General features: G+C 41.4%; 2 protein-coding genes across 2 annotated transcripts in view; both read left to right on the forward strand.

Moving 5' to 3' along the window:
- Positions 1-711: 711 nt before the first annotated feature.
- On the forward strand, positions 712-13,093 carry LOC119418271 (sine oculis-binding protein homolog A). Its single transcript, XM_037685532.1, has 7 exons — positions 712-1,025; positions 3,313-3,442; positions 3,713-3,907; positions 6,461-6,612; positions 8,879-8,974; positions 9,175-11,046; positions 12,879-13,093. Exons 1-6 carry the CDS (start codon positions 933-935, stop codon positions 11,035-11,037), a joined length of 2,529 nt encoding a protein of 842 aa, XP_037541460.1. The 5' UTR covers positions 712-932; the 3' UTR covers positions 11,038-11,046; positions 12,879-13,093.
- Positions 13,094-18,581: 5,488 nt separating this feature from the next.
- Positions 18,582-26,965, forward strand: part of LOC119418273 (rho-associated protein kinase 2) — a gene marked incomplete at its 3' end in the record, with an annotated part of 35,161 nt that continues 26,777 nt past the window's right edge. Inside the window, 2 exon segments of the mRNA XM_037685533.1 lie at positions 18,582-19,059; positions 26,704-26,785. Of these exon segments, the coding sequence (XP_037541461.1) occupies positions 18,964-19,059; positions 26,704-26,785 (178 nt within the window).

A 26,965-nucleotide genomic window follows, 5' to 3' on the forward strand; every position in this document is an offset into this window, starting at 1 on the left:
TATATATATATATATATATATATATATATATATATATATATATATATGAGAAGAACAACTGTGGAAAAATATCAATGCAGACATGTTCCCGTTTTTAGTATTTACCTTGTTTTATAATGTATCTTGATTTTTTTTTATAACACTACTTTTATTTACTTTTTATTTTATATGCATTTTATGGCTGTTTATTGTTGTCTGTTCCTTACTGGTGGTTTGTCTAAAACAGATCTCTCTTGAAAATGAGTCCTTGTGACTCACTGAGACTAACCTTAGCTGGTATTTTTTATATTCTCTGTTATTTATTGATGCTATTTTTTAATTCTCTGTTGTTGTTGTTGGGTTTTTTTTTTTTTTTGTCTTATGAGATTCCTTGTTCCTTTGTATTGAAACTCTGGCATAACAATTTCCTGTGGGGATCAATAAAGTTTTATCTTATCTTATCTTACCTTTTATCTTAACCTGTATAAATAAAGATTGAAAGAAAAAAAAAATTTGGAAAAGTACTGGAGTAAAATCGTTCAAACTGCACCATTTAATATAGCCAGATAACCTTTTTATGTTTGATTTCATACATTGCAATGAGTACCTTTAACTGTGGCTGTTCTTCATTTGCTTTCGGGTCTAACAAGAACATGTCTTTATTTTGAAAGTTCAAACCGGATGTCGGATCTTGGGAAAGATTGGGATCTTGACAGCATTGGAGACGAGATTGTTCAACTGTGAAGCGGCGGAGCCTCCAGAGCGCAGAGGACACGCAGGACTCCAAAGCCCCTGAATGAGGGAGTCAGACGTCCGGGAATGACAGCCGCCGTCTCCGGGAGGGGCGCGTCTTACTCCGAGCGCCTCCGATAAATAAATCAAAACCAACAAAACTGCTCCGGCTGACAGCTCAGTCACAGATCCGGCTCGGATCCAGTCACACCGGGACTATCATGCCAGAGATGGAGAAAGGCAGACCCCCGGAAAACAAACGCAGCAGGAAACCAGCGCACCCCGTGAAGAGGGAGATCAACCAGGAGATGAAGGTTTGTGCGCAACGATGGTCCAAAGTTCTTTTACGCACGCAGCGTCTTCCCGCACAGCGCGTCAGCTGTGCGCAAATCAGTGCAGGGGACAATCAAGTCACAGCAAAAAAGATTAGTCTTTTGTCAAATTGTTGCATGATGGGTTGTAAAGTCGTTTTTACTCTTTTTTAATTGAAAGCAATAATTGATTAATAATAATAAAATAATAATAATAAACATTGAGCAATGTTGGACGTTTTGACTATATATCACAATTTAAACTTAGAATAAAAAGTTGACATTTGCTTGTAAGTGACGCCATGTCAGGCCAGCTGTGGCCAGACACGCACTCTGTATTGTCCAGAGGAGCTCCAGATGTGCGTCACTTCTTCCTCGCTCCCTGCGGTGCACTCAGTTTCTGCACTTTAGGGACTCATTAGAAAAGAAAAGAAAAAAAAGTGGGGGGGGGGGGGCATTTATATTCTTTAAATAGCCTCCTTCAGATTTACGCTGCATGGGAAAACTATAATTCTAAAGAATGCAAACATGACATCGAAGGCGAGCTCCTTGCTGATGGATGGTAAGCACCCACGGAGAGCGGTGAGAATCTTTCATCTGCTCCTCATGTTAACAGGCAGCATCTGCACAAAGCTGTAATACGTGAAATCGCAGTAACAGGCACGATTCCCTCCCTCCATTATGAGCCCATTGCATGGAAAGTAATCCACGGATTGTCTGCTTTGTTTGGGTTTTGGCTATTCGAGATGCTTGACTCTTGAGGTGAAGGATATTCGAGGACCCTTCAAGCTGAAGCAGAGAAATCTAAAAGGACACGTTTTTAATTTGGGGAAGGAACTGTGCTGTGTGACTGGTTCGGGACTGTGGCGCTTGATATCCAGAGGAGGTGTAATGTTACATCTTAACTAATTTTAATCAAAACACGTGAAACACTATCCTCCCCGCCGCCTAATGTAAGCCCGCCTGAGCTGAGTCTCAGGGTCGGCCTCAGTTTGTTGCCTTTGGCTGCGACTCTCTCCGTGGTTTGGGATATGGCTTGTCACTCTCACAAAGCAGATGTTTGTCCAAACTGCCAAAAAGAAACAAAAACAACATTGTGGGAAATGAAGGAGGGGGAGGAAAATAGTTAAAAACAGGAAAGTGACACTGGTCTATACAGGAGAGCGCCCATCTGGAGAACACCACAAGAGCAAACAGTGAGAGAAATCCAGGCCGTGAAACTGATTTCTAGTTCAGCTAAGGTCTGCCTCAGTGTTGTCTCTGTAATACATCTGTTTCAACACCACATTCGGACCCACTCCCTCCACGTCAGACCCTGAGCGCAGCACCAGACACCGGATACTTAACTTTAATCATCGTTAGGCATATTTAGCTGGATATGATACCACTGCTTGCACTCACCCACGCACTCTTCCAGACACACACACACTCACACACAGCAAAAAGTGAGCAAGCAAAGGGAGAGATCCGTTTCTATGAGGCCCCGGCGCAGAGCAGAGGTCGGCGTGAGGAAAGAATGTGCAGTCAGTATACTACGGTACTACAACACCACAGCAGACTGGCTGTGCTGGAAAAGGGTGAAACCTGAGAGGTAGCTCTGGGTCGGGTGTCAGGCCTGGAAGGTGCTGGGATGAAGGAGAAGCTAGGAGGGGGAAAAAAAGTCAGAATGAGAGACAGTGAAAACAGGAGAAAGGGAAAGGAGTGGTGGACATTAGAAAACGAGTAGAGAGGAGAGAAGAAGGCCATGTCCAAGAACCGTGGGACCTCGCTGTGGTGTAGAGTGTCCCGCTCTGATTTCTGCCCGTTTTGGATCAGGTTTCTCCTCCAATCTGGATCTGCCAAAACCACAAAGAGAGGTGGGTGGATGAAGAGAGAAACCTTTGTATATATATATATTTTTTTTTAATCTGGTCAAAATATTAAAAAAAATGAAATCACACGTCCCACTTTTTTTGTTGCAGAACGGCTTCCTTTTCTCCCTCTTTTTTTCCCCCCAATTAGAAAAGATAAACAAAGAATGATTCATAGATTTCACACTGGTGTTAGGTTTTAAACCTTTCTGTCTCAGATTAACCAAGAGTAAACAACTTGAATACATCATGGAAAAAGAGTCATACTGTACTCCACTGTGCCGTTATTCATTTCCTCCAGGCTCAAAAAGAATCCCTCACTTTGATTCAGAGTGGGGACGTCTGATGATGTTTACCACAGGATGAAAACGTCCAATAACAAACCTAAGAATACATGTTTTCATTTCTGTCCCTTTCTTTCTATTTTTATTTTTTTCTAGACGTTTGCAGAAAGCACCATGAACGAGCTCCTGGGATGGTACGGCTACGACAAGGTTGACCTCCGAGAGTCGGAGGCCAATGAGATTCGAAACTACAGAGAGCGGCGTCAGCATGTGTCTGTGCTGAAAGGTGAGGGCAGGTGTCGGCAGGTCACTATTAGTGCAGTATCACACTAACCAACAGGTTCTGCAGGTTTCAAGGCAGACACTGGGTCACAGAACATCACATCTGCTCAACATAATCTCCCGTGGTGGCAAGTCCTCGAGTTACATTCATTCAGATGCATCTGTTGTTTGTACAGACGTTATTCTGGTGCCCCGTGAGGCGCACGGTGGTTTCATGTTGCTGTATTGGATGACGGAGCCGAGTTTATCGTTGCATTTTGGTTGTGTCTTTCAGAAAACTCGTTGCCAAAACCCAAAAGCTTGGACACCAAAGTCGGTCATTCTGTCCTGGCCATGAAGAGTGGAGAAAGGGAATCCTCCAGTGTCCCATCCTCTTCACCCTCTTCTTCCTCAACAAGTTCCTCCCTGACCTCCCCCAAGGAGCACAAGAGTGCCCCCGTCATTGTCCCCCTCATAAAGCCATCAGCAGGTATGGAAGCAGCACTTGTAGGAATAATTACACGTTACAATAAATCTAGCATCCTCTTAAGGAATACATATCACCCTCCACCTTTCATGATGGAGTTTAGAACTAAAGTTGTTAAAGGACAGAGTTACAGTCATTTTGGTCTCGCAATTGTTTTTATTTAAATCTTTATTTTACCAGGAAAGAAATCCATTCAGATTATTAATCTTTTTTGCAAGCATGTCCTGGGGGGTACTTTGGGAGTCTGGGGTACCGGGCCCTTTGATACGGGCTGTTAGGTCCCTGAATGACCGGTGTCAGAGCCTGGTCCGCATCGTCGGCAGTAAGTCAGGCTTGTTCATGGTGAAAGTTGGACTCCGCCAAGGTTGCCCTTTGTCACCAATTCTGTTCATAACTTTTATGGACAGAATTTCTAGGCGCAGCCAAGGTGTTGAGGGGATCCGTTTTGGTGGCCTTAGGATTGCATCTCTGCTTTTTGCAGATGATGTGGTCTTATTGGCTTCATCAGATCATGATCTATAGCTTTCACTGGAGCGGTTCGCAGCCGAGTGCGACACGGCCGGGATGAAGATCAGTTCCTCCAAATCCGAGGCCATGGTCTTGAGCCGGAAAAGGGTAGAGTGCCCTCTCCGGTCAGGGAGGAGGTCCTGCCCCAAGTGGAGGAGTTCAAGTATCTTGGGGTCTTGTTCATGAATGAGGGAAAAATGGAACGTGAGATCGACAGGCGGATAGGTGCAGCGTCTGCAGTGAAGCAGGTGCTGTACAGGTCTGTCATGGTGAAGAGAGAGCTGAGTCAAAAGGCGAGGCTCTCAATTTACCGATCTATCTACGTTCCCACCCTCATCTATGGTCATGAGCTTTGGGTTGTGACCGAAAGAACGAGATCTCGGATACAAGTGGCCGAAATGAGATGTCTCCGCAGGGTGTCTGGGCTCTCCCTTAGAGATAGGGTGAGAAGCTCAATCATCTGGGAGGGACTCAGAGTAGAGCCGCTGCTTCTCCATGTCAAGAGGAGCCAGTTGAGATGGCTTGAGCATCTGGTTAGGATGCCTCCTGGACGCCTCCCTGGTGAGGTGTTCTGGACATGGCTAAGGTTAGTTGGTTGTGGCGGCCATCTTCAATTGTTATTTTAAAGAGTTAATCAGTTCTAATCATCTGATGATTAATGACTAGAAGAAAGCTACTTATCCAGTCATTACTTTGTGAGTGTTTCATTAATGTTTATCCACTGATTCATGAGATATTTTGCCATTAAACAGATGTAGCTGACTCCACTAGTTATCTCTCTTGATCATTTAGTGCTCAGAGTATGGGGTGAGGGATGACAATCATCATCATGTCATGTACCTCAACAAAATTTTATCTCTAGTGAGCATCTTAAATAGGGTTAACTTCAAAAGTTAATCAGTTGTAAATGCATTCAGTGATTACATTATGAGAGCTTCAATCAAATCTGACCAGTAGTTTGTGAGATATTTTGCTAAATCTACTTGCAAACAAACACACCCACATGCGGACATACGCAAAATCATTATCGCCACTTCTCCTTTGGCAGTGGGTGATAAATGTGCCTTTGGTTTACAGCATTTCATTTCTTCTGATGCCCACAAGAACTGATAACCCACTGCTATTTGCTCAGAGGTCTGCTGCAGATGATGGAACCGGGATTGGTTTCAGCTGTTTCCTTAAAGAGTTCTTGAGCAGTAATTGAGGTCGTGAAGAAAGTGAGAAGCTGCTGCAATAACATGACATGTGCCTGTTGTGCAGTTGAATGATGGCAATCGTTTAGTGTGGTGTTTTTTTTGCGAAGTATTTTATGAAATATAGCCTAAATGCTTCAAAGGAACATATCTGGAGTTATAGTTTACCACCCTTTTATTACACTTTGATATTTATTAACTTGCAAAATAGTTGCCATAATGATGCAAACCACTACAGACAAAAAAAAAAAAAAATCAGATCAGAGAAACTGAGCAAAAGTAACTTTGTTGCTGCTTTGTATTCTTCACTTTAAAATCGCAGTGAATTGAATGTGAAAAACGTGTCTCAGAGCTGATAGTACTCAGCCTACATGGATGTAACAGGCCAGACATAAAGCTAACAAGGTCACATTAAGTCATTATTTGATTTCACTGTGTTAGATAATTAAAATAAAACTGAATTCATCTCCCCACACGCTTCCTTAATGCAACATAAATGCATAAAGCTGACGATAAGGCTCTCCACAGATGAAACCGGATCTCTGAACTCCCTTTGAAAGTATAAGCCTCAGACTGCTTTAATTATTTTTTTGATATGGAAAGTTTGGCGCCGGTTCAGCTCTAAGCAAAGGATTTTTTAACACACTTGAGTTTTCTTGTTGACTCGTGTTTATTGAGCCCTGATGAAGTACCAGTAAATAGATTTACAGTATCTGTCCAGTGCCAGTCTCATTAACAATAAATCATTCAAATCCAAGAGAGATGGATTCTACTCCGATACTGAAAACTATATCATCTGCAAATTGCATTCGTTTACTGAAATGCTTTCTTTTACTTTGTTTTGTCCTCTCTGCAGTGGAAGATGTGCAGAATGTGCAGATAGTTTGTGTTTGGTGCCAGAAAGAAGGTGTAAAACGTTATTCCCTCTGTATGGGCTCAGAGCTCAAGAGCTTCTGCAGCGAGAAGTGCTTTGCCGCATGCAGACGAGCCTATTTCAAACGCAACAAGGTGAGTGAGATTAGTGGCTGCACACAAAGAAATATGTCTTCTGCCTCAATCATGAGACCTTGGAAAATCCTGATTTTACGTGACTTGATAATCCAAAAAACAAAACAACTGGACTTCTATTCTGGAGTTGAAGACATTTTGCTTCCTGTCTATGGAGACTTCTCAGGGTGCATTCACACCAGCCCTGTTTAGCCCGCTTTAATCGAACTCTAGTCCGTTTGCCTAGAAAGTCCGGTTCGTTTGGGGAGGTGTGAACGCACAATCGAACTCTGGTGTGGACCAAAGAAGCGAACTCTGGTCCGCCTAAAAACCTACGTCTCGGTTCGGTTGAAGTGAACTCTAGCGCGGTTCTAATGCATTGTGAATGCAAGCGGACTGGAGACCGCTCCAAAAGCAGGAAGTGGACTACAGCTCAGGGCATTCTGGGTAAATACAACCGAAACAAACATGCATTTCCCATACCTCATACGGAGCCGTCTTAGCCGGCTTGTGTGAAAAACAACATTCTCCATGATCTTCTGCCTCATCTTCCGCTCATGTTGAGTCCATTGTTGAAAAATGTTTGTTTGGCACATGAGCCACAGACAAAACAGAAATCCTAAAACCGATCAAGTTTGATGCCACTCCATTTTTGTTTTTATTTCCAGAAGACAACAAAAAAGGTTAAGTGTCTTCTTCAGAGGTTTTTGTGTTGTTTCCTTCAGTAGTTCTTGGTGCAGCGCCACCACAGGAGAGAGTGTGTGTGTGTGTGTGTGTGGGGGGGGGGGGGGGACACGTTGGCTCAATTGACAGTGCAGTGTGAATGTGAACCGCACCAGCTGAAAATGTAAACAAATGTTCCGAATTTTGGTCCCCATTCGAACCGAATCTACTGGACAATCAGGTGTGAAAACGACCTCAGTTGTGTGCTGTTCCAAGCTTTGGAACTGAATGACTGAGAATCTGCACGTGCACACATGATGAAATAGTGCAGTAGTTAGTCACAACTTCTTAAATATAATTTATGCACAGACTGTACCAGCAGCAGCGTCACTACAAACAGTGACGCAAAGCATCAAGAGATTGCTGTCAGATACAGAACTGTCAGAAACAGATCCTTCTGATCATGTGCGGTCATAAGTGATGGATTAATTTTCACAAAATTTAAAAGAAAAATAGGGATCTCAATTGACACAGTAGGTGGTATAGAGGAGCTCTTTATAGAAGTGCAGTTTGGTCGTGGTGGCAGGGAGGTCAAACTTTATGCAGGACACTTGGTATCAGTTTCAAGTTAATGCAGAAGGGGTCAGCCATTAAGTGGCTTTGGTCTGTGGGACAGGAAAGCTGCAACTTCAGAGGAATGCACTGCTGAACATGACCGCAATTTTTCACCATCCCATTATGACTTTACCACCTTTACAGAAAAGCTGTCGTGTGGTCTTTCACCATGCGGCACAGTGGTGCAGTGACAGAGTTGTCACATCACAATGAAAGTTCACAATGAAATGCACGCATGGGTTTTCTGTAGGTACTGTTCCCTCCCACAGACCAAAAACAAGTATGTTTGGTTCATGTGCAGCTCTGAAATGACCCTAGGTGTGAGTGGGAGTGTGAATAGTTGTTTGTCTTGTTGATGAACTTGTGACCTGTCCAGGCTGTACCCCTCGTCTCGCACAGTGACTGGGAATGACAAAGCAAGTAAAGAACCTTAATGGATGGATGGATGTATAGTCTTTCACCCTCAGTACTGTTTATACTTTCGTAGGGTTATTAGCAGAAGGACAGAGCAGACAGTGCATAACAAACCCTCTGGTTTTTTTTAAAGGTGGGGAGAAAAGCGTTTCTGTTGGCTTGTTTCTGCTTGTCTGAGAGGTAGGCCAAGAGGCCTGGGGCGAGGTGTCCACTTTCAGTGCATACCTTACCCTCAGCTGCCTCATGTTTCGTAACCCAACACGACTAGTTGGGTCACAGAGATGGAGGTGCACTCAAATACACGGCAGCTCACCTTACACAAATCAGAAGGAATTTCCTCATATTAATATTGTTAGAAGCGCAATGGTTGTAGAGTAATATCTTTTACTAAACACAAAAGTTCTCTTGTTTTATTGACCTTAAATAAGGGTTGTGGTAACACATAAAGTTGAAGCTACTTCATGACAAGGCAACTCAAACATAAGAAGCTCAAATTTGGTTTTATGACCGCACAATGATTCAAGTGTATCATTTGAGGATATGCTGCCTGTCAGTGGTGTGTCTTGTTTGTCATGCTGTGGTTTGCCCTTGTCAGGCCAGAGATGAAGACCTCCACTCTGAGAGATCCCCTCAGCACCCACATCCAGAGGATTCGCCCAGACTGGTGTTAAAGATAAACACCAATGTCAGAGTAAGAAGATATCATCACATTTTGTCTTCCATAAGAAATTGTTGACACATGCATGCTGTGACATTATAAGGTTTTAACATGCTAAACAATATTTTTAAAAGTCTGCTTTTCTTCTGTTGTTGTATATTTGTAAAGATGTTTGTATATCAAGAGTCTGATACTTCATTGACCCCCCACAGTCTCTCTCACCTGTGCCACAGGTATGTGACTGGTGCAAGCATGTTCGTCACACTAAGGAATACCTAGACTTCGGAGCTGGGGAGGAACGACTTCAGTTCTGCAGCATCAAATGTCTCAACCAGTACAAGATGGATGTATTTTATCGGGAAGCACGTGCAGCTCTCACCAGCACCAGTTCCAGCCCCAATAGAGCCAGCCAAGATGGGAGGGTGGATGGGCAAAAGCTACTCACTCCTGAGTCTTGGAACAACAGCAACCATTCAGGGGAAGCACGCACCCGAAATGTCTCACCTAAAGGGTCAACGCTAATTCATGGGCCTGTAGAAGCCACATCTGTCTCATCTTCAGAAGCATCCTCCTCATCATCATCATCTTCTTCTTCTTCAAAAGTTTCTGTCTCAGGGCTTAGAACCCTGGAGAGATCAATCCATCCACCTCCACTACCACCTACAGTGGCAGTGTCGCCTCATTCTGCTTCCCTTCCTCCTCCACTACTTCCTCGCCCACCTTTGGATCAAAAGCCAATACCTCAAATTCCCATACCCTTCATCAGGCCCCCTCTTCACGCACAGGGCCTAAAAAGCCCCCTTATCAATCCTCCCAGATATTCAGGTGCCCCTTCCAGCCCTATCCACAGACCCCCACATTCTCCTCACCTGCAACCCTCCACCTCCACTTCCATAAACCCCCCTGGGCTCATGCATCCTTTCCCAGGAGCTTATTTCCCTGGCTTACACTCCCCACCTATGAACATGATGCCAAGAGGCCCTGTCCCAATGCCTCCCATCATGAATTTTGGGATTCCTTCTTTTAGTCCTCTTCTGCCCCAACCGACTGTCCTGGTACCTTATCCCATTATTGTTCCCTTACCTGTCCCCATACCCATTCCAATTCCCATTCCAGTTCCTCCCAAAGTGGCCCTTGAAACTTCAAGTCATAGTGGAGTTATCCAGCCAGTGCCAGAAGGGGTAGAGAGGTGTAGATCCAGGACTAATAAATCATTGTCTCCAGAGACCTCTGAAGAAGAGAGAAACATACTGGGTGAGTCTAGCCCAAGGGACATAGGTTGGGTTAAATCAGAAAGACAGTTTCTGTCCCCATCATCCTCATCTCAAAGTAAAATGCCCTCCCCAGGAGCACAATACAGTGAATCATTATGCCCAGCCTTAGGTTCAGAGGGGCTGACAGACTATAAGCAACAAAAGTCAGAACGACAAGTGATCCAGAGGGTTCTCCAAAGAACCCAAGTGAAGCTTGAACCCAGTGCGAATGGAATGGGGGACCCATCAGTGCCAATGGAGTCTGGATCTGGGCAAGTTAACAGATCAGGTCTTCACAATATCATCAGACCAACCCCTCCACTAGCAATATCACCTTCACATGACACTGTCTACCAAAAACAGGACTTGTACACTCCTCCCACCCCACCCAGCCCATCAGAGAGCAGCCATTCACATGACACCAATTCCTCTGCCCTGACTGCTCAGAACTATCCTCAAAATGGTATGCCTGCTGGTATAGACTCTTCCTTACCCCATAAATTGCCAGCTCCATGCCTGGACTCTACACTCAGTGAGCTGGAGGCTATCAAAGAGAATAATTGCTCTGCTGTTAGCCCTGGGCGAATCGAAGGTCCTCTCAATCAGGCAGAAGGACTTTTAACAGTAGGTGGAGATGTCGAAGAGGACCCCCACGTTCCAGATGAGGACCACGCTTATGCCCTGCCCACAGCACCAAAGACAGGTGGGACCACACCCCCGCTACTCTTGCCAAAACTCAGGGACAAAGGTAGCTTGCGGAATCCTGCTAACTTAGCCACTGGGGGAGACATGGAGCCATCTCTGAAGAGACGATGCTTACGGATCCGAGATCAGAATAAATAGAAATCAGAGGTGAGGAATTTTGTAAATATGTGCTGAAATATGACTTTTATTAGCCCAACTGTCTTATATCGGGTTAAATTGTTTGGTAAATGTCAGCGGAGATCAAGCTGACTACAACTGTGAAAGAACTTGTAATGTTCTGATATTCTGCTTTGGCTAAATTAAACTGTAAATTTTAAATTTAAAACGAAGTGGAGGGTGGAAAATATGCACACAGACAAATTCACACTCACACATAGGGCAAGATTAATCACTGTATGTGCTCGGTCACTAAATAGCATGGCGCCAAGTGGAGAGAATCCCGGTAACCTGGCACTTCTTGGTCCTCTAAAGTTACAGCAGGAAAAGGAGGCGGAGGGCACAAGCAGCGAGAGTCACTTTGAAAGGCGATCACCACCACAACCTGACAGTCACAATGCTTTGTTGGCTTCGCTGCCTGTTAGCTTAAGCTCAGATTTGCCAAGGTGTATGATGCTTTGGAAAAAGATGGCTGCTGACCTTCAGATATTTCAACAATCTGTTCAAAACAACACCCCAAGTGGCTGATCAAGTCTTTCTTTTAGAACTATGAGGCAACGCAGATGTCTTTCTAAGACGATTGTCAGGCAGACTGAGAGGCGCTGAGTATCTAAGAGGCAGTCCTGAGTTGTGATTGAGCTCTAGGGCTTTGTTAGAAAACACGAGGCCCGAATCAGAGCGATCCAGTTTCACGTGTCATAGCGACACCCGGTTCTGGATTTGCTTCATCTTTCTCCACGTCTAAGTTTCCACTTTCCCTCTCCCTTTTTCAGCCTTTTTTTTTTTTCTTTTCTTCACTCATCACTGCCTCATGCTGCCAAACAAAACTTGTTGTTCAAATGCAGCTGGAGAGCCTCCTTACTTTGGACCAATCAAAGGCCCTCTTGATTCCTCTCGCCTGTTTGTCCAAATAGCTGTAACACCAGCCGTCATCCTCACCCACTGGTATCTCACCATAACAAGATCGTGTTTCTGTTTTACTGTATGTGCTGAGATTAATCCGCTGATATTACAGAGGCGTTTTGTATTTCAATCCGCCTGCTTTTCTCCCTATATTCCCCTCCAAAGGCCAGAGGTCATATTAATAATTGTGTTTGGATGTGGCAGCTGTTGATAAAGACGAAACAGCACAAATCTTTGTCTCGTATACCCCAGGTGTTTGATTACCTGAGTGCAACAAGATTGATTTCAGTTCCCGCTTTTATTTTTTGTCATTTTTTATGCCTTTTTTTTTTTTTTGTATTACAACTAATGCATATACAATCTTAGTACTTAATACTCACTTCTTCTTTTTTTAACAAAATCTCCCACTCTGTCAGAGCCAGCAGCCAACTGATGGATTTCACCTCAGGAAAAAAAAGAAGTTTTTTTCGTCTCATTTTCCCCTGCCTTTATTTGGGATATTTTATAGCTCCATGTAACCTGATTCCACCACATGGGTATTCGCTGAGCGTTTGAAACTGAAACGCAATGGGACAGAGGGAATACAGAACTCTGGTTTGGCCCTTACGTGTGTGTGTGTTTGCGTTTAAGATGTGTGCTTGAATGGAAGTCTGTGTAAAGTGTGCACGAGAGAAAAGAGGCCAGATGTTTTTAGTTTGATTGCACCCTTTGCAACGGTTATCTGAGTGTTGACATGACTAAAAGCCTCATTCTGAGTGTTTATGTGGAATGGGTGGATTAGGGAATGAGTGTCCAGAGCAGGAGAGGTTGACATAAGATACGTTAGGGATGAATATTGCACGGAATCGGTTTAGAATTGCCAAAATCTCACCGTTGTTTTTCTTCTCCTCTTTCTGTTTCTATATCCACCAAATGAACAGACTCCCTGTTTAACGTTGTGGGGGCAGTTCCAGATTCAGTGCCACGCCGTCTTGTGGACAACACTAGTGTGAACACCCTCCTGTAGACCAGCAGGGTGCCAAACCCAGGGAGCTGACCAGATGGCCCAGTCATCGCGAGTCAACAGCGCGGAAGAACGCAACGCAGTCGCACAGTTTGCTTTGGACCAAAAATAAATATATTTCACCGGCTTAGTGGGCGTTTGAAAGAGAGTCACTCAGATCCTCATTCTGTCTAACATTGCCCTCAAGCGTTTATGTGTGTCCAAGTTACTGTGGCTGCCCAGATGCGCTCCTCCTCCTCCACCTCTGCCTGCTCCATGCAGTAGACAGCACTCTGATCAGCCTTGTGTGGTCTTCTCAGATGGAGCCTGAACATGATCTCTTTCCAGGGGAAACGGTTTATTTTCTCTGCCCGGCTTTTGCACAAAGAGCCACATTGTTCCTCTCCTCATATCCCACACTGACTCCCCACTCCAGGTTTTGGGTTACCTGGCCGATCGGAGCTCAAAATTCACAATTTTCTTTTTTTTTTTTTTTTTTGAGCAACAGCCAGGAATATAGTATAGCCTGTTCTCCTCCGCCTGTCCGCCCAATATAAATAAAGTTTACGCTACACACACTGGTTCTAAGATTTTATCCTTATAAGTAATCGCCTGAGATTTGCCAGTCGGATTACTGCTTTCAAAGAAGAAAAGAAAACAAGTTTCTCTCTGTGTTTATAGAGTAAAAAATTAAAGCTACTCATTGCAAAGTATCAAATCTTACAAAAAAAAAACATGTTATCCTGAACTATATCAAATGAAGCAGTTTGAAAGAGTTTATTGCAGTTGTTTTTCAAAAATGTTAATATACAAATCTAAATGCGGGTCTGCACTAAATGTACACAAAGCCATTTTTTGGCAGCAGAATTTACCAAAAACCCCGTAGACGCTCGAGTCCAGTTGTTGACCAACATTAGGCTGGCTTTAGTCTGTGTAGTTAAACAAATAGGTAAGTTTACCATTTGACCTATTTTCAGTCATTTTGGCTCTTTAAGGTAAACACTAGTAGTTGGCATCTGATCTCAAACTTTGTTTACAAATGTTTTATTTAAGGACACAGTAACCACTGATATGAGAAGAAATAGTGTGGATTTGTTTTTCTTTTCATCAGTTTTCACAAATTTGCAATGAGTATCTTTAAACTACACAAACTATGTTACCTTCAGATTCACATCGGTCAACGTCAGGGGTTCCCAACAGTGGTCCTTGAGGAACACCATCCTGCATGTTTTAGTTATTTCTCTGCTCCGACACACCTGATTTTAATAAATGGATGATTTACGGGCTTCCGTAGAACATGGTGATGTAATTAAATCACTGAATCAGGTGTGTTGGAGCAGGGAAACAAGCAGGATGGTGTTCCTCAAGGACCTGTGTTGGGAACCACCGGTATGAGCTCACTGTGACTGCAGACTGCTTTGATGATCAGAAAGTCTGAATGACCTGTTGCACTGAGTGCCATGCGTGTGTAAAACCTTGTTCAAACATGATGGTGTAACGGATTCAGATTTATTAGCTAAATGTTTTCATCTCTGCTCTCACATTTCTGAAAGGGAGATCAGATGTTTAATATTACCAGATGTGGTATTATACATAAAAGGCATCAAATGCTGGAGTATACAGTGATCAGTATTACGTTTGCCACTGTTGGGGGAACTTTAAGATCACTTTGAGGCTCGTCAACGCTTGTCCCATTTTTTCAGATATTATGTTATATTAACTTATGATTGATGCAAATGTAAATTTTCACAAAAAGCGCATTATAACTTTTTTGTATTGCTTCTTTTTTTTTTTTTTTCTTTTATGATCATAATTTCTAATGAAATGCTTTGATTTTATGTTTGCCCACGTGAGGGCAGTGTTTGCCTGTGTTACTTTGCACCTGCCCTGAAATTCATCTCACTGGACACAACAATGCACCCAGTGCCATTTCACTGACATCCAGTGCTAAACTGGGCAGCCTATCCTTTTTATATTTTAATTTGTTTTATCTTTGAATCCAAATACTGCCATCAACAGCCCTTGAGGTTTCTTTGAAACAGACTTTGTGACCTGCTGTCCCTGCCATCATTCCAAAGCCAACCCTCATTTGCCTGTGTCCTCCTGCACGTGCATTTCAAATTTCACTCTCTCCCCACTCATTCCAGTTCTCATCCTCATCACAGGGTCATGCCATTAAGACAGCGTCATCCTCAGCCGGAAAGAGGACTCTGTCAATAGCTTGTGTGAGTCAATGACATAATTTCAAACAAATAGATGCTTCTTCAGTCTAATGCCAAAAAGTAAATCATTAGCACTGCCATTGCTGGGTTGATTTCTTTATTTTATCTTTTTTTTTTAATCTGTTTTCAAATCTCACTAAAGTTTTGGCAATAAAACTTATGTTTTGTTGCTGTTGTAGCCTACAATTGTAAAGAAGCTGTCTGGCCTCCCCCTTGATCACACATTTAACCTTCTATCTCAAATGAACACGTCAGACTGTTTGTATTAAATAAATATTAAGTAACCAAGAAATTTGGTTGAGATCACTTTGTAAAGTAAAATAAATAAAAGTTATTCTAAGAGCAAGAAGTGTCAGGTGCATTTATTTCCCCTCTGATTTAAATCTTTTTTTTTTTTTTTTTTAATTCTCCTTTTTATTGTTAGAAACTATTTATTACTTTGCAGTGCAAAGTCCTCTTCAATATGGATTCAGAATTGACAAGCTGACTCACCGTGGACCCTGTAAAGGTTTATTTTTAGTGGCAGCATGTCTGAAAGGCAGAGCTTCCACATTCCTAAAATGCTGAAAGTTGCTCCGGCCTGTGTGAGCAGTGACGCTAAAAGCAACGAATGAGATAAGAGGGCAGGAATTCCGGTTTGGCAGTCTGGGGGTAGTGATTTGGAAATTGTTTTGGGGTTTTTGTTTGTTTGTTTGTTTTTATTTAAAGATACAAAATATGTCCGCCTAAATCAGATTCCAGGATTAAATAATCACGATCAAATCTACAAGAAGGTTTAAAGTTTTCAGAGACCATGTGCAGGGACTGGTTTCTAGTAAAGCGCTTAGAATAAGGCTAGTCACAACCGGATGTTAGAATGTCTGTCAAAATAAAAGCATTAACTCTTTTTTTTGTTCATGTGCCATAACTTTGTAAACTTTCAGTGCAACACCACATGAAAACAAACTTCTATCACTCTTCCCACAGGGTTTAGTTAAATATTATTTTTTTTAATAATGTTTATCTAATCATCCCAACCTCATTCTGCAAGTGATCCAAGTAAAGCACACACACGTCTCCAAATTATTTGTCTTAAATTATCTCATGGTTTATGACTTTATGAAAATTTGGAAGCCTATTTCTGCCACCAAAACACACACACATACACAAATTGACACACTGGATGACATAACAAGAATTACCAAACTGGTATAAAAAGTCATATTCATGAATTTGAATATTATTATCATGACTTCCAATGTCATAATCAAAAAAATATATACTCAATATTATCAGATACAAAGGCGATAACATAATTTTCAAAGTCGTATTATAAGAATTTAAAAATCCTTTTTGTGACTTTACAAAGTCAGTTTGAGAGCACAAACAACTGAGTTTTCAGGTTTTAAAATCACATTTGTAAATTTTAATGTCATATTTAGGAAATTAATAAACAATAATAAAATTTAAAAAATCAGAATTGGGACTTTTAAACTCACAAAAATGAGTTTTAAACTTGTACATTTAAAATTCACTGTCAACATAATTTATTGAAGTTGAAAAGTCATAAATCTTAGACTCAAAACCATTGTGAGTACTGTAAAGTTTTAAATCATAAGCCAAGAGTCAAAATTGGGAGTTTTAAAGTCAAGTATGCAATAAAAATATCCTAATTATGACTTTTGAAGCCATAGCTATGGGATACCAAGTCATATTTTTGAGACACAGTCTCAAAAGTCAGGTTTAAAAGATTCTTTGAGGCCTCTACCAGTGGGACATGCACCTCTAAATAGATGCATTCGGGTGGCATCCTAATCAGATGCCCAAACCACCTCAACTGACTCCTTTCGATGCAGAAGAGCAGCAACTCTACTTCGAGCTCCTCCCAGCTGACGAAGCTCCTCACCCTTTATCTCAGGCTGAGTCTGGCCACACTGCAAAGGAAGTTCATTTCAGCCGCTTGTATCGACTTCGTTTTTTCTGTCATGATTCAAACTTTATGACCACAGGTGAAGGTTGGAATGTACACAGACCAGTAAATCGAGTGCTTTGTCTTTTGACTCAGCTCTTACTTCATCACGACTGACCGAAGCAACGGCGTCATTATTCGAACTCGCTGGAGGAATTGCATGTATTCGCTTGCCTGGGAACGCCCCGGGTTTCCCCAGGACGAGCTGGAAATTGTTGCTAGGGATGTCTGCGTTTCTCTCCTGGACTTCTTGCCTCTGCGACCTGACTACAGATAAGCGGTAGAAGATGGAGATTCAATTCAATTCAATTCAATTCAAAAATACGTTTTTAATCCCAGAGGGAAATTGTTTTGTTGTTGTAACTCATTATCCTCATTTCATTAAGAGATGTTATAGATGCTGATGTCTGTAGGCAGGAAGGATCTCTTGTTGTAAAGGTCCATCCCACAGTGGATCCTAAGAAACTGGCTGCAGATGCTGTCCGATCCGTCCACCCAGACTCGGCTGGCCTCTCAGTTCCCCTGGGTTGTAGTACCGCCCGAATGCTGGGCAGAACTCCTCCCAGAGTGATGGCCACTCCTCCCAGCAGCCTGCCAAGCTCCTCGTCGTTGTGGACAGCCAACTGTAGGTGCCGAGGGACGATCCTGTCCTTCCGCTGTCCTGAGCCGTGCTTCCTGCTAGTTCCAGGATCTCAGTGGTCAGGCACTCGAGCACAGCTGGCAGGTAGATGAGAATGCGTCCACAGAACATCCTTTTCAACTCATTTGGGATTTGGGGCTGTAGTTGAGATATTATTTGAGCTTTTGAGATGTTAATCCGCTGCTATTTGTCGAAAACTGCCTTGTTGCCATGGTTACGCATCATAACAAATGTTCACAACAGGAAAAAGGTTCAGTAAAAATCCTTCCAGCTGCACAGCATCTGATACCAGAGGAAACAATCGTCCAAAAAATGTGATTTACATCCAGAAAAAGAGGAATTAAAGTTTCCAAAAGCAAAATCTCGGAATGAAAGTAAGAGAGCTGCTCCAACATGCAGCCACCTTGAGCGGCGCAATTCTAGAACCTAAAGCTGAAAGATGGAGATACATAAGAGATTCAAAGCCATTATTATGAGTTTATGTCATAAATCTTGGATGCAAAGTTAAAATTGTGCTAGTTTAAGTCAGAAATGAAGTACATTTTTATGACTTGCAAAGTGACACACAATCATTTTTGAGTTTAAAGTCAGAACTATTAGTCAAAATTGTGAGTTTTTAGGTCATAATTCTAACATACAAAATCATTATGAGAAACAATTCTTAAAGTCATGATCCCCCCCCACGAGTGGTTAAAATGGAAATGAGCTTTCACACCAAAAATAATCAACTCTGCTGAGATTTACCGTGGCCTTCTGAGCTCTTATTTTGACAGCACCAACAGGAAGTTGTGTCTGTGTGTTTCCTGTAGCGGACCAGCAGTTCGTCACACACAGGTCGGACACCCTGCGGGCTGAGGTAGGATTGTTCAAACTACCTGTCGGAGCCGAGAACAGTAGGGAATGTGTGGAAAAGAAGCGCGCTTCGCTCGAAACCGAAACGTTGGTTTTCACTTTCTTCAAAGACATTAATGTCAGAGGAAGGCGGCGGGGCTGTTTTCTTCTTCTTGGATAAATAATTAACCGCTAACTCCAGCGCGTGCAGGCTACAGAACAAAACAAAACAAGAACAGCCAAGCTAAGTCAGTGAGCTGAGGCGAGCAGGAGAGCGTGACCAGAGAGGCAAAAACACCCACTGGTGTTTTAAATTATTATTTGTTGGCTTTTATTTTCATTTGAAACACTTTGATGTCATTTGAAGCGCTTCGCTGTCATCATGCTGGGAGCGGAGAGCAGACTGGAGAGCCGGCTGGAGAGGCTGAAGTCCATAATGAAGAATCCCCAGTCGGAACTTAACATGGCAACCCTGCTGGTAAGTGTGCACGACGGCCCCCCCAGGTGGGCTCTACCAGACACAGGTGAGATCAGAGCTGTAGGCGTCATCATTCTGTCATGAGCAGATCACCTGAAAAGACCCACCTGACACAACACCTGAGGTAAACAAACATGGAAAAGTACATTCTAGATGCTCGTTCTTCGACTTCTAGTTGTTTTGTAGTGATGGATCATTACAGTAAAGGTGTAAAGTTGGATGATATGTTTTTCATTGCTTCAGTTTTTAATCAGAAGTGTACCAGAAGGAAACTAGGCCCCACCTAAGCTCAATGTTCAGCTACTTTTCCTGCTTGGAAATGTCCCATCTTTATAGCTGTAGTACAACTAAAAATGTTTCATAATCAAAAACAAGATTAATATTGATCGCTGAGACTGATCTCTAACACATATTCTGAGCACTAACAGATTGCCTTGTTTAAAAAAATAGCCTTTTAAGTAATAGGAGTCCACTCTGTCTGTTAGCAAAATATCTCATGGTCTGCTGGATAGTTTAGATGGATATCTACAAGTGATAATCTTTTAGATTCAATCAAGATGTCCATCAGAGCTAATTCACATCCAGGACTGAGATGTCTATCAATATCAGTCAGTTTTACAAATATTGAGCTAAAATATGATACTGTAGCTGAGTCATTCACAGCGCATACTCTGACCGTGACATCGCACAGTGTCACGAGGTCGTGCAAGATGTCATTTTTAAGATTTAACCAAAAGGCGGTCGGTGACATGCTTTCCATTGGTGTGGCTTCAGTTACCTGCTTTGCTTAATATAAGGAGATCGTTTAAATATGTATTTTTAAGCACAACTGCAATCATGCTTTTGGTAAAATTGTTAACTATCCTTGTAGTTACCGGTATTCAGTAGCTCTATGGATGTTTGGTATTAATAGATTTTGACCTGTTTTTAATTGGGGAAAACTGAAAGTCTATCACAACCTTTTGTGTCATCTCTAAAAACTGAAACCAGGTGGATAAATGAAGTAATATTTCATACGTTCTGTTAATACGTGGGTAAGAAAATCAGATCTATTCTCAGTACCCATGACTCACAGGTCAAGTAAAGCCACTGTTAGATCATCTCGCACATAAACAGACATCAAAAGTTCTGTGGATATAATTATGTCTGTATCGAGCATCCTTCCATGTGTCAGCGGTCATCATGTTTGGTTTTATTCAGCCACGTCTGGATTTTGAAGCAGCTCTGTAGTCGATGTAACAATGACCACTGGGCTTCCTAACGCAGGGAGCTTCCACACAGGAAGTTGAAGTAACTTCCTGGAATTGAGATTTAGTTAACCTGTCGTGAACTCATGCCACTATTTCCTGTTTGTCCACAAGGGTTTTTGTTTTAAGGATGATAAATAGATTTAAAATTGTTATTTTTTTAGGGAGAAAATCCTTTTGAGATTAAAGTTATTTGTTCAGTTATCAGTGCTTTTAAAGGGTACATGGTAATACTAATTAATGGTTTATAATTTTTTTTTCCTGTCAGGAATTAATTTTGATAGATTATTTATCCACTGTCAAATTCAAATAAATGTACTTTTTGTAAATGTACTGTGTAGATTTTCAGTAATCTGTTTCACGGTTAATCTAAAAGCTGCCATAACAAAACAGGAAAACTATTAAGTGGCTGAATGTTGGGCTGCAGTCATAAGCTGACACATTTATTGGTTTATTTAATATTTAACCCAAAAAAAATAAAAGCTCATCAAAAATCTATAGTGATAAAACACAAAAATATATGTTATACTTTTCATATTTTTAATATATAAACATAAAATAGTCTTTAAAGTCAAGTTAGTATTAACTTTATTAGTAAAATAAAAAAGTAAAAATGCAGTAATTGAATTAGTTAATTGTATTAGATTAAACAGTACATTTTGGTCTAAAACAGCACACTGGGTTAAAATAATATTTTAATAGTATCGGTGTACATATATAATTATAATGCACTGTTTGTGTTGAAAACATATAAAGCAACGGTTAAAATCTTTTAACGTAGGTGATGAGCTAATGGTCCGTTTAAACAGGTCCAGGACAAAAAGATCTTGGTTCATCTTAAAACAATGTGTGGATGGTGACAAGTTGGATAATGAGGATACTTTTAAAAGGTGCTGCAGTGGTTAGAGCTGTTGTCTCACAGCCAGAAGGTTGCAGATTCGAAACACGACTGGAGCATTTTTATGTGGAGTTTGCATGTTCTCCTTGTGTATGTGTGGGCTTTCCCCGGGTACTTCAGCCTCCCACAGACCAAAACATGCTTGTTAGGTTAATTGGTAACTCAAAGTTAACAATAGGTGTGATTGAGAGTGTGAATGATGGTCTATCTTTTGTGGACATTTGTTGGACTGGTGACCTGTCCAGGGTATACCCTCCCCCCTTGTCCATTGATAAATGGAGGTAGACCACCCTACTCAGAAAAGTAGATAAAAGAAACATGGATGAATGATGCATTTAAGTAAGTTCTGATAGAGTTAATCAGTGCCTTCAGGTCTTTTATTTTTTTTTAATGAATAGTTGAAAAATGCAAGAGTCCTCTTACATGAAATTGCTTAAACACCCAGATCAAGCCACTGGTGTTGTTCCTTGATGATATCGGATCACGGTGCATTAGGAGAAGGAGGAAGTGTCTAATGCTGTAAGGAAACACAACAAAGTCAACGCTACCGAATCATGTTCAGATTTGTCCAAATTCCAGAGAACATTACACAAGTTGGATCTAATTGTTTGCAGCTCAGACTGGCAAGAGACTTAAATCTTTCTCAATACAAGATAACAGACTCATTATAATTAACTATTTAACTATAATTAAACTGCATAAGAGAACTCTACTTTTTTGAGCAGTTATACTAGATAGAGTTGCAAACTCAAAAGGCCCCTTTTAGTTAATGAAGATTTGTGTCATTAAAATAACCATCTAAATGATAGACAACATTTTTGTTTAACAAAAAGCATGCAATTTAAAAAAAATCTAAATACAGTAGATACTTTGGTGATCAAGTTGCCAAAGGTGGCACATGAAACAAGAGATGTAATCTTCTGCTTCCTTTTTATTGCAATGGTGTTCGAAGGAGTGCATCATTCTTACCAACTCATAAATCAACTTTTAATCATTCTATTCATAGTTATGATTAGTACAAAATATGTCCATTTTTCAAGTCCCACTGTGCTCTGGTGAATTGGACTCACCGTATTTTAAGTTTAACGTTTTCTTTCCAAACAGCCAGAAACTGGTTGGTTTTGGCCAGACTAACCTACTTTCTTTTGATGGTTGTAGGTATTCCTGAGATATAAATGTTAAAGTATGATACCAAAAGCTTCAGTTTTCTGATGTTGTGGAAACTTATTACACAAAAGGATATCTTTATCAGCTGCTTACTTACAATTTATAACAATATATCCATCCATCCATTATCTTATACCCACGTCTTCCTTTTTGTGTCGTGGGGATCACTGGTGCTCATGTCCAGCCGTCACTGTGCGAAAGGTGGAGGACACCCTGAACATGTCTCCAGTCCATCACAGGGCCACATAGAGACAAATGAGACAAACAACCATTCACTCTCTCACTCACACCTAGGGACAATTTAGAGTTACCATTCAGCCTAACATGCATGTTTTTGGTCTGTGGAAGGAAACCGGAGTACCTGGAGAAAACCCACGCATGCACGGAGAGAACATGCAAACTCCACCCAGAAAGGCCCCCAGACCAGACTGGGATTTGAACCAGGGTAACCTGCTGACAGGCAGCAGCTCTACCAGTTGCGCCACTGTGCTGCATAATATATTTTATAGCATATGGTTTTGTGAGTTACATTTGTCCCTAAATTGTCCGTAGGTGTGAGTGACAGAGTGAATGGTTGTTTGTCTCATTTGTCTCTGTGTAACCCTGTGATGGACTGGAGACCTGTCCAAGGTATATCCCGTCTCTCGCACAATGATGGCTGGACATGGGCACCAATGATCCCCGTGACCCAAAAAGGAAGAAGCGGGTAAAGATAATGGTTGGATGGATGGTCTTGTGCTTTGCAGTTTGCTTTGCAGAGGACTCTACATGTTGTTTATGAAATGTAAGACATGAACATGAAGTCAATGCGGACTTATGACTGCTGTCATATTTACTTTTTAACAGGCCTTGTCCATATGAAACAGTTTTTTCAAGATGTTTTTATTTGTCAAACATGGCACTTTTCTAGAAATATCTTCGTCCACACGTAAATACCAAAAATGATCCAAAATGATGTAGCAACCATGCCAAACCTTATTGCAGCACTGTAACACTTGCACAAAAATACACCAAAAACAGGAAACAAGGTGTGAAGCATGCACATGAAGCTTGCACACTGGGTGCAAAATGTAAACCCAAAAAGGATAAGCACCCTTGGGTCATAGGTTTAATTAAAGGTGGGACTACTATAGAATCCTTGTTTTTAAAGTAAACATGTTGTCATCATTGTATGTTCCCATACAAAGATGAAATTGGCTCTCTGCATTTAAACCATCGCACCTGGGATACACCCAGTTGGAGCGGTGGGCAGCTAAGCATCCGGGGAGCAATTTGGGATTGGGTGTCCTGCTCAAAGACACCACAAGATGAGCAATGACCAGGGATCGAGCCCAGGACCTTCGGGTCCCGAGTCAGCTGCCCTGCCCCTACACCATCTCAACCCCCTTAAAAGTCTCAGTTTTGTTTGTCGACATGAAAATGCAAAGGTTCATTGAAAGATGTTTTCACTCTGGAACCCATTTTCAAAAAATAAGTGTGGATGCAAGGCTGAAACAATATGCATTTACAAAAAACATTCACGTGAGATCGGCCTCTAAGTAGGTGGTGAAGTAGCTGATTTAATCTAACAAGGCTGATTCAGGCCCTCTAGACGCCTTTTTCTTTCTTGAAACATTTCATCTTTTATCCAAAGACGAAACGTTTCAACAACCTTGTTAGATCTAGTTTGAGATTTAAACTCAAGGTTGAGCTTTAACCTTTCAACCTTATTAGATTTACTTTTGATTATAGAGCTTACATCAGGAGAATAGTTGATTTAATGTTTCAGTGTGTCTCCGCTGCCCATGCAACACTCTGCTGTTCCTCATCGGTTTTTGAAAGGCATCATATGGATCTGCCTGATTCTCATTGATGTACAGAAATTTAAGAAAGTATGTATTGGATTAACTAACTCAACCTTTTAGAAACCATTAGAACCACCTATTTGCCTAAATCAATTGGGCAGTCCACAAGAGACCTCCAGGGATATTCCCTGGTTTTGGCACTGACGCAGGAACATTTGGGTACATTACAAGCTGCTTTCACTCTGGAGTGGTCTCCATCTGCTGCTGAGCTTTCAGATTGGGATCTGGGGAAGTTGAGGGACCAGATCAGTGCCTCAGGCTCCTCGCCATGCTCATGGAAACAATCATGGGTGGCTTGTGCAGTCTGGTGGGGTCTAGTAGTATTTTGCTGGGGAAGAACATCGCTGTTGGTGGAAACCATTACTATAAAATGCTTGTATTTTAAGAATCTCAAAGTGGGTGGTTTTTATCAAAATATCTTGACTTAAAGGAATGTTTAAACCCCAAAGTTTCTCTGCAAAGCATCATTTTAGATTAAGAATGATTCACTAAATTATGTATTCCTGATCACAGCAGATTCCATATGCTTCCTCTATTACTAAAATTAGATCATATTTACATGTTTTTGCATTTATTAGACTTTTAAAACACTTCTCTCTACCCTGCGGTAGAACAGTAATAAGAGTGCACAAATACGCACTGTGTAAAATGATCACAGATCTTTGAGCTTTCAAAGCCCTAAGCTGTTTGTCCCACAATAGCTTCTGAGTCCTTTAGGTCTATTTCCACCTGCCTGCAATGAGATAGGGGGACGGATGTCTTTCCTCACTGCTGCTATTTAAAGGGGCAGAATTGCTCCACATGCTGTGCACCCACGCATATGTCCCCGAACAAACAAGCCGATAGAAACCCCCCCACCACCACCACCACCATAGATCAGCTTCCACAGACACACACTTACATGGTGGGTGACTCAACTTGACCTCTGAGTTTGGGCAAACAAAGGGTCACTACATGGTAAACTCCCTCCCACCTGCTGCACTGCCCTTCTAGCTGCTCCCTTAGGATCACAGGGACATTTTGAACCTACATGAAACCCAACACACCCCTGATTTAAATGCTGATGACACAACTGTGATGTCAGTTGCTGCCACTGCCCCTCTGTTGAGCCACAGGTCCCGATTCAAAAGGACCTGTTGGATGGTCAATGGGGTAGTTAGCTGTAACGATTCATGTTGCATTTTCAAGAATTTGGAGTACAAAATTGTTTTTTCTAACTTTCAATGCTTTTTTATTCAATTTGTTTAGTTAGCTTCTATCAACTAACTGAAGGTCATGGTTGTCCAGCCTGTGAAATTTGCCCTAAACAGATAATTATGAACATAAAATCACAAGATTAAAAAATCCATCCATTCATTTTCTTCTGCTTAGCTGTAGTGGGGTCACAGATGTAATCATTCCAGGAGGGAAACCCAGACATCCCTCTTCCCAGTGGCACTCGGGCTTCTCCTGGGGCATCAAGACATTCCCAGCACAGAGAACATATATAATCCCTTCATTGAGTTCTGGTCTGCCTTGGTGAAGACCCAGACCTAGAAACATTTCAGCATTAAAACATGACTTTAATTTTTTTATACTTCAGTGCATCAGTACAAACCAAAACTAAACCTAATGAGGTTTTGCATTGGTAAACAAATTAAATGGATTATTATTTTCTGACACATTTCTTGTCCGAGTTTTAGGCTAAGATCATATTGTGTTGATGGAGGTATAGCTGGACTTGTCAAAACTCGAAAGTAACGTTATGTGAAATGTCTTGCAATTTTTCAAGGCGTCACGTGATGTGCTGGCACTCAGTGTGTTGGGGAATGACTCTCAGCTACTACCACACCGGCTCCATATTTGTAAAACTGACTACATTGCAGAGAACCTTTATATTTGCCTCAATTGATTAGCTGGCAGATGTAATCAATGGGAGATGTACATCCACTTTCTGAATGTTGCTACAATTCTACCAGTGATTCATGAGATGTTTTGCTAACAAACAGACTAATGACAAAGTTTTAAACACAACGTGTGTAATGTGTTAGCACTCAGAGTATGTGTTGGGAATGACTCGGCTACTACCACACAAAACTTTAGCACAGTATTTTTTAAAACAGACTGATTTAGAGTATTTTGGGTTGTACTAAGATCAAGTAGCTGTGGCAGCCATCTTGAATTGGATTGGCTCCAAATGTTAGCTTATAGCTTTGCATCCACATTTTATTTACTTACAGTTTCATTAAAAATGTATTCAATGGTTCATATGTTTTGGTAACATACAGAAACACAAACTTATGCACACACAATGCACAGATTGGAGCCCAATCATTATCAACTGCCTTTCAGTGGAGAGGATACTGTATGTGTTTTCTTCTTTTTAAACTACTCTCTTGAAAAACAGATGTTAATTAGGATGAATATCATCTTTCTTCTTGACAAACAGTAAAATGTTCTGTTTTTTTGATTGTTTTTTATTTTTATTTTTTATTTTTGGTCTTTTCAGGATTCCATCAATGCCTTGACTCATGATCTGAACTATCCTGTCCTGAGAAAAAACAAAAACATTGAGGCTTTTGTGAACAGATGTAAGTGCTTCATTTTGTTTGGTGGAACTTTTCAACATTCGGTCATGGTTTAAAATAGAAATTGGGGAAAGAAAAAAATGCAGGCAGTTTTGTAATTTTTAATATTTTCTATTTAAATTGGCAATGACTTGATACCACCAAAAAAAAAAAATACAGTCACGATGTGGTATCTCGTATAGG

The sequence above is a fragment of the Nematolebias whitei genome, chromosome 12 (assembly GCF_014905685.2).
Source record: "Nematolebias whitei isolate Nwh7 chromosome 12, NemWhi1, whole genome shotgun sequence".
In the NCBI taxonomy this organism is placed as follows: domain Eukaryota; kingdom Metazoa; phylum Chordata; class Actinopteri; order Cyprinodontiformes; family Rivulidae; genus Nematolebias; species Nematolebias whitei.

Excerpts from the sequence above, each read along its gene's own strand:
- LOC119418271 (XM_037685532.1), top strand. The coding sequence starts at position 933 with ATGCCAGAGATGGAGAAAGGCAGACCCCCGGAAAACAAACGCAGCAGG. Across the intron at positions 3,443-3,712 it reads GCATGTGTCTGTGCTGAAAG|AAAACTCGTTGCCAAAACCC; the intron begins GTGAGGGCAGGT and ends TGTGTCTTTCAG. Across the intron at positions 6,613-8,878 it reads CCTATTTCAAACGCAACAAG|GCCAGAGATGAAGACCTCCA; the intron begins GTGAGTGAGATT and ends TGCCCTTGTCAG.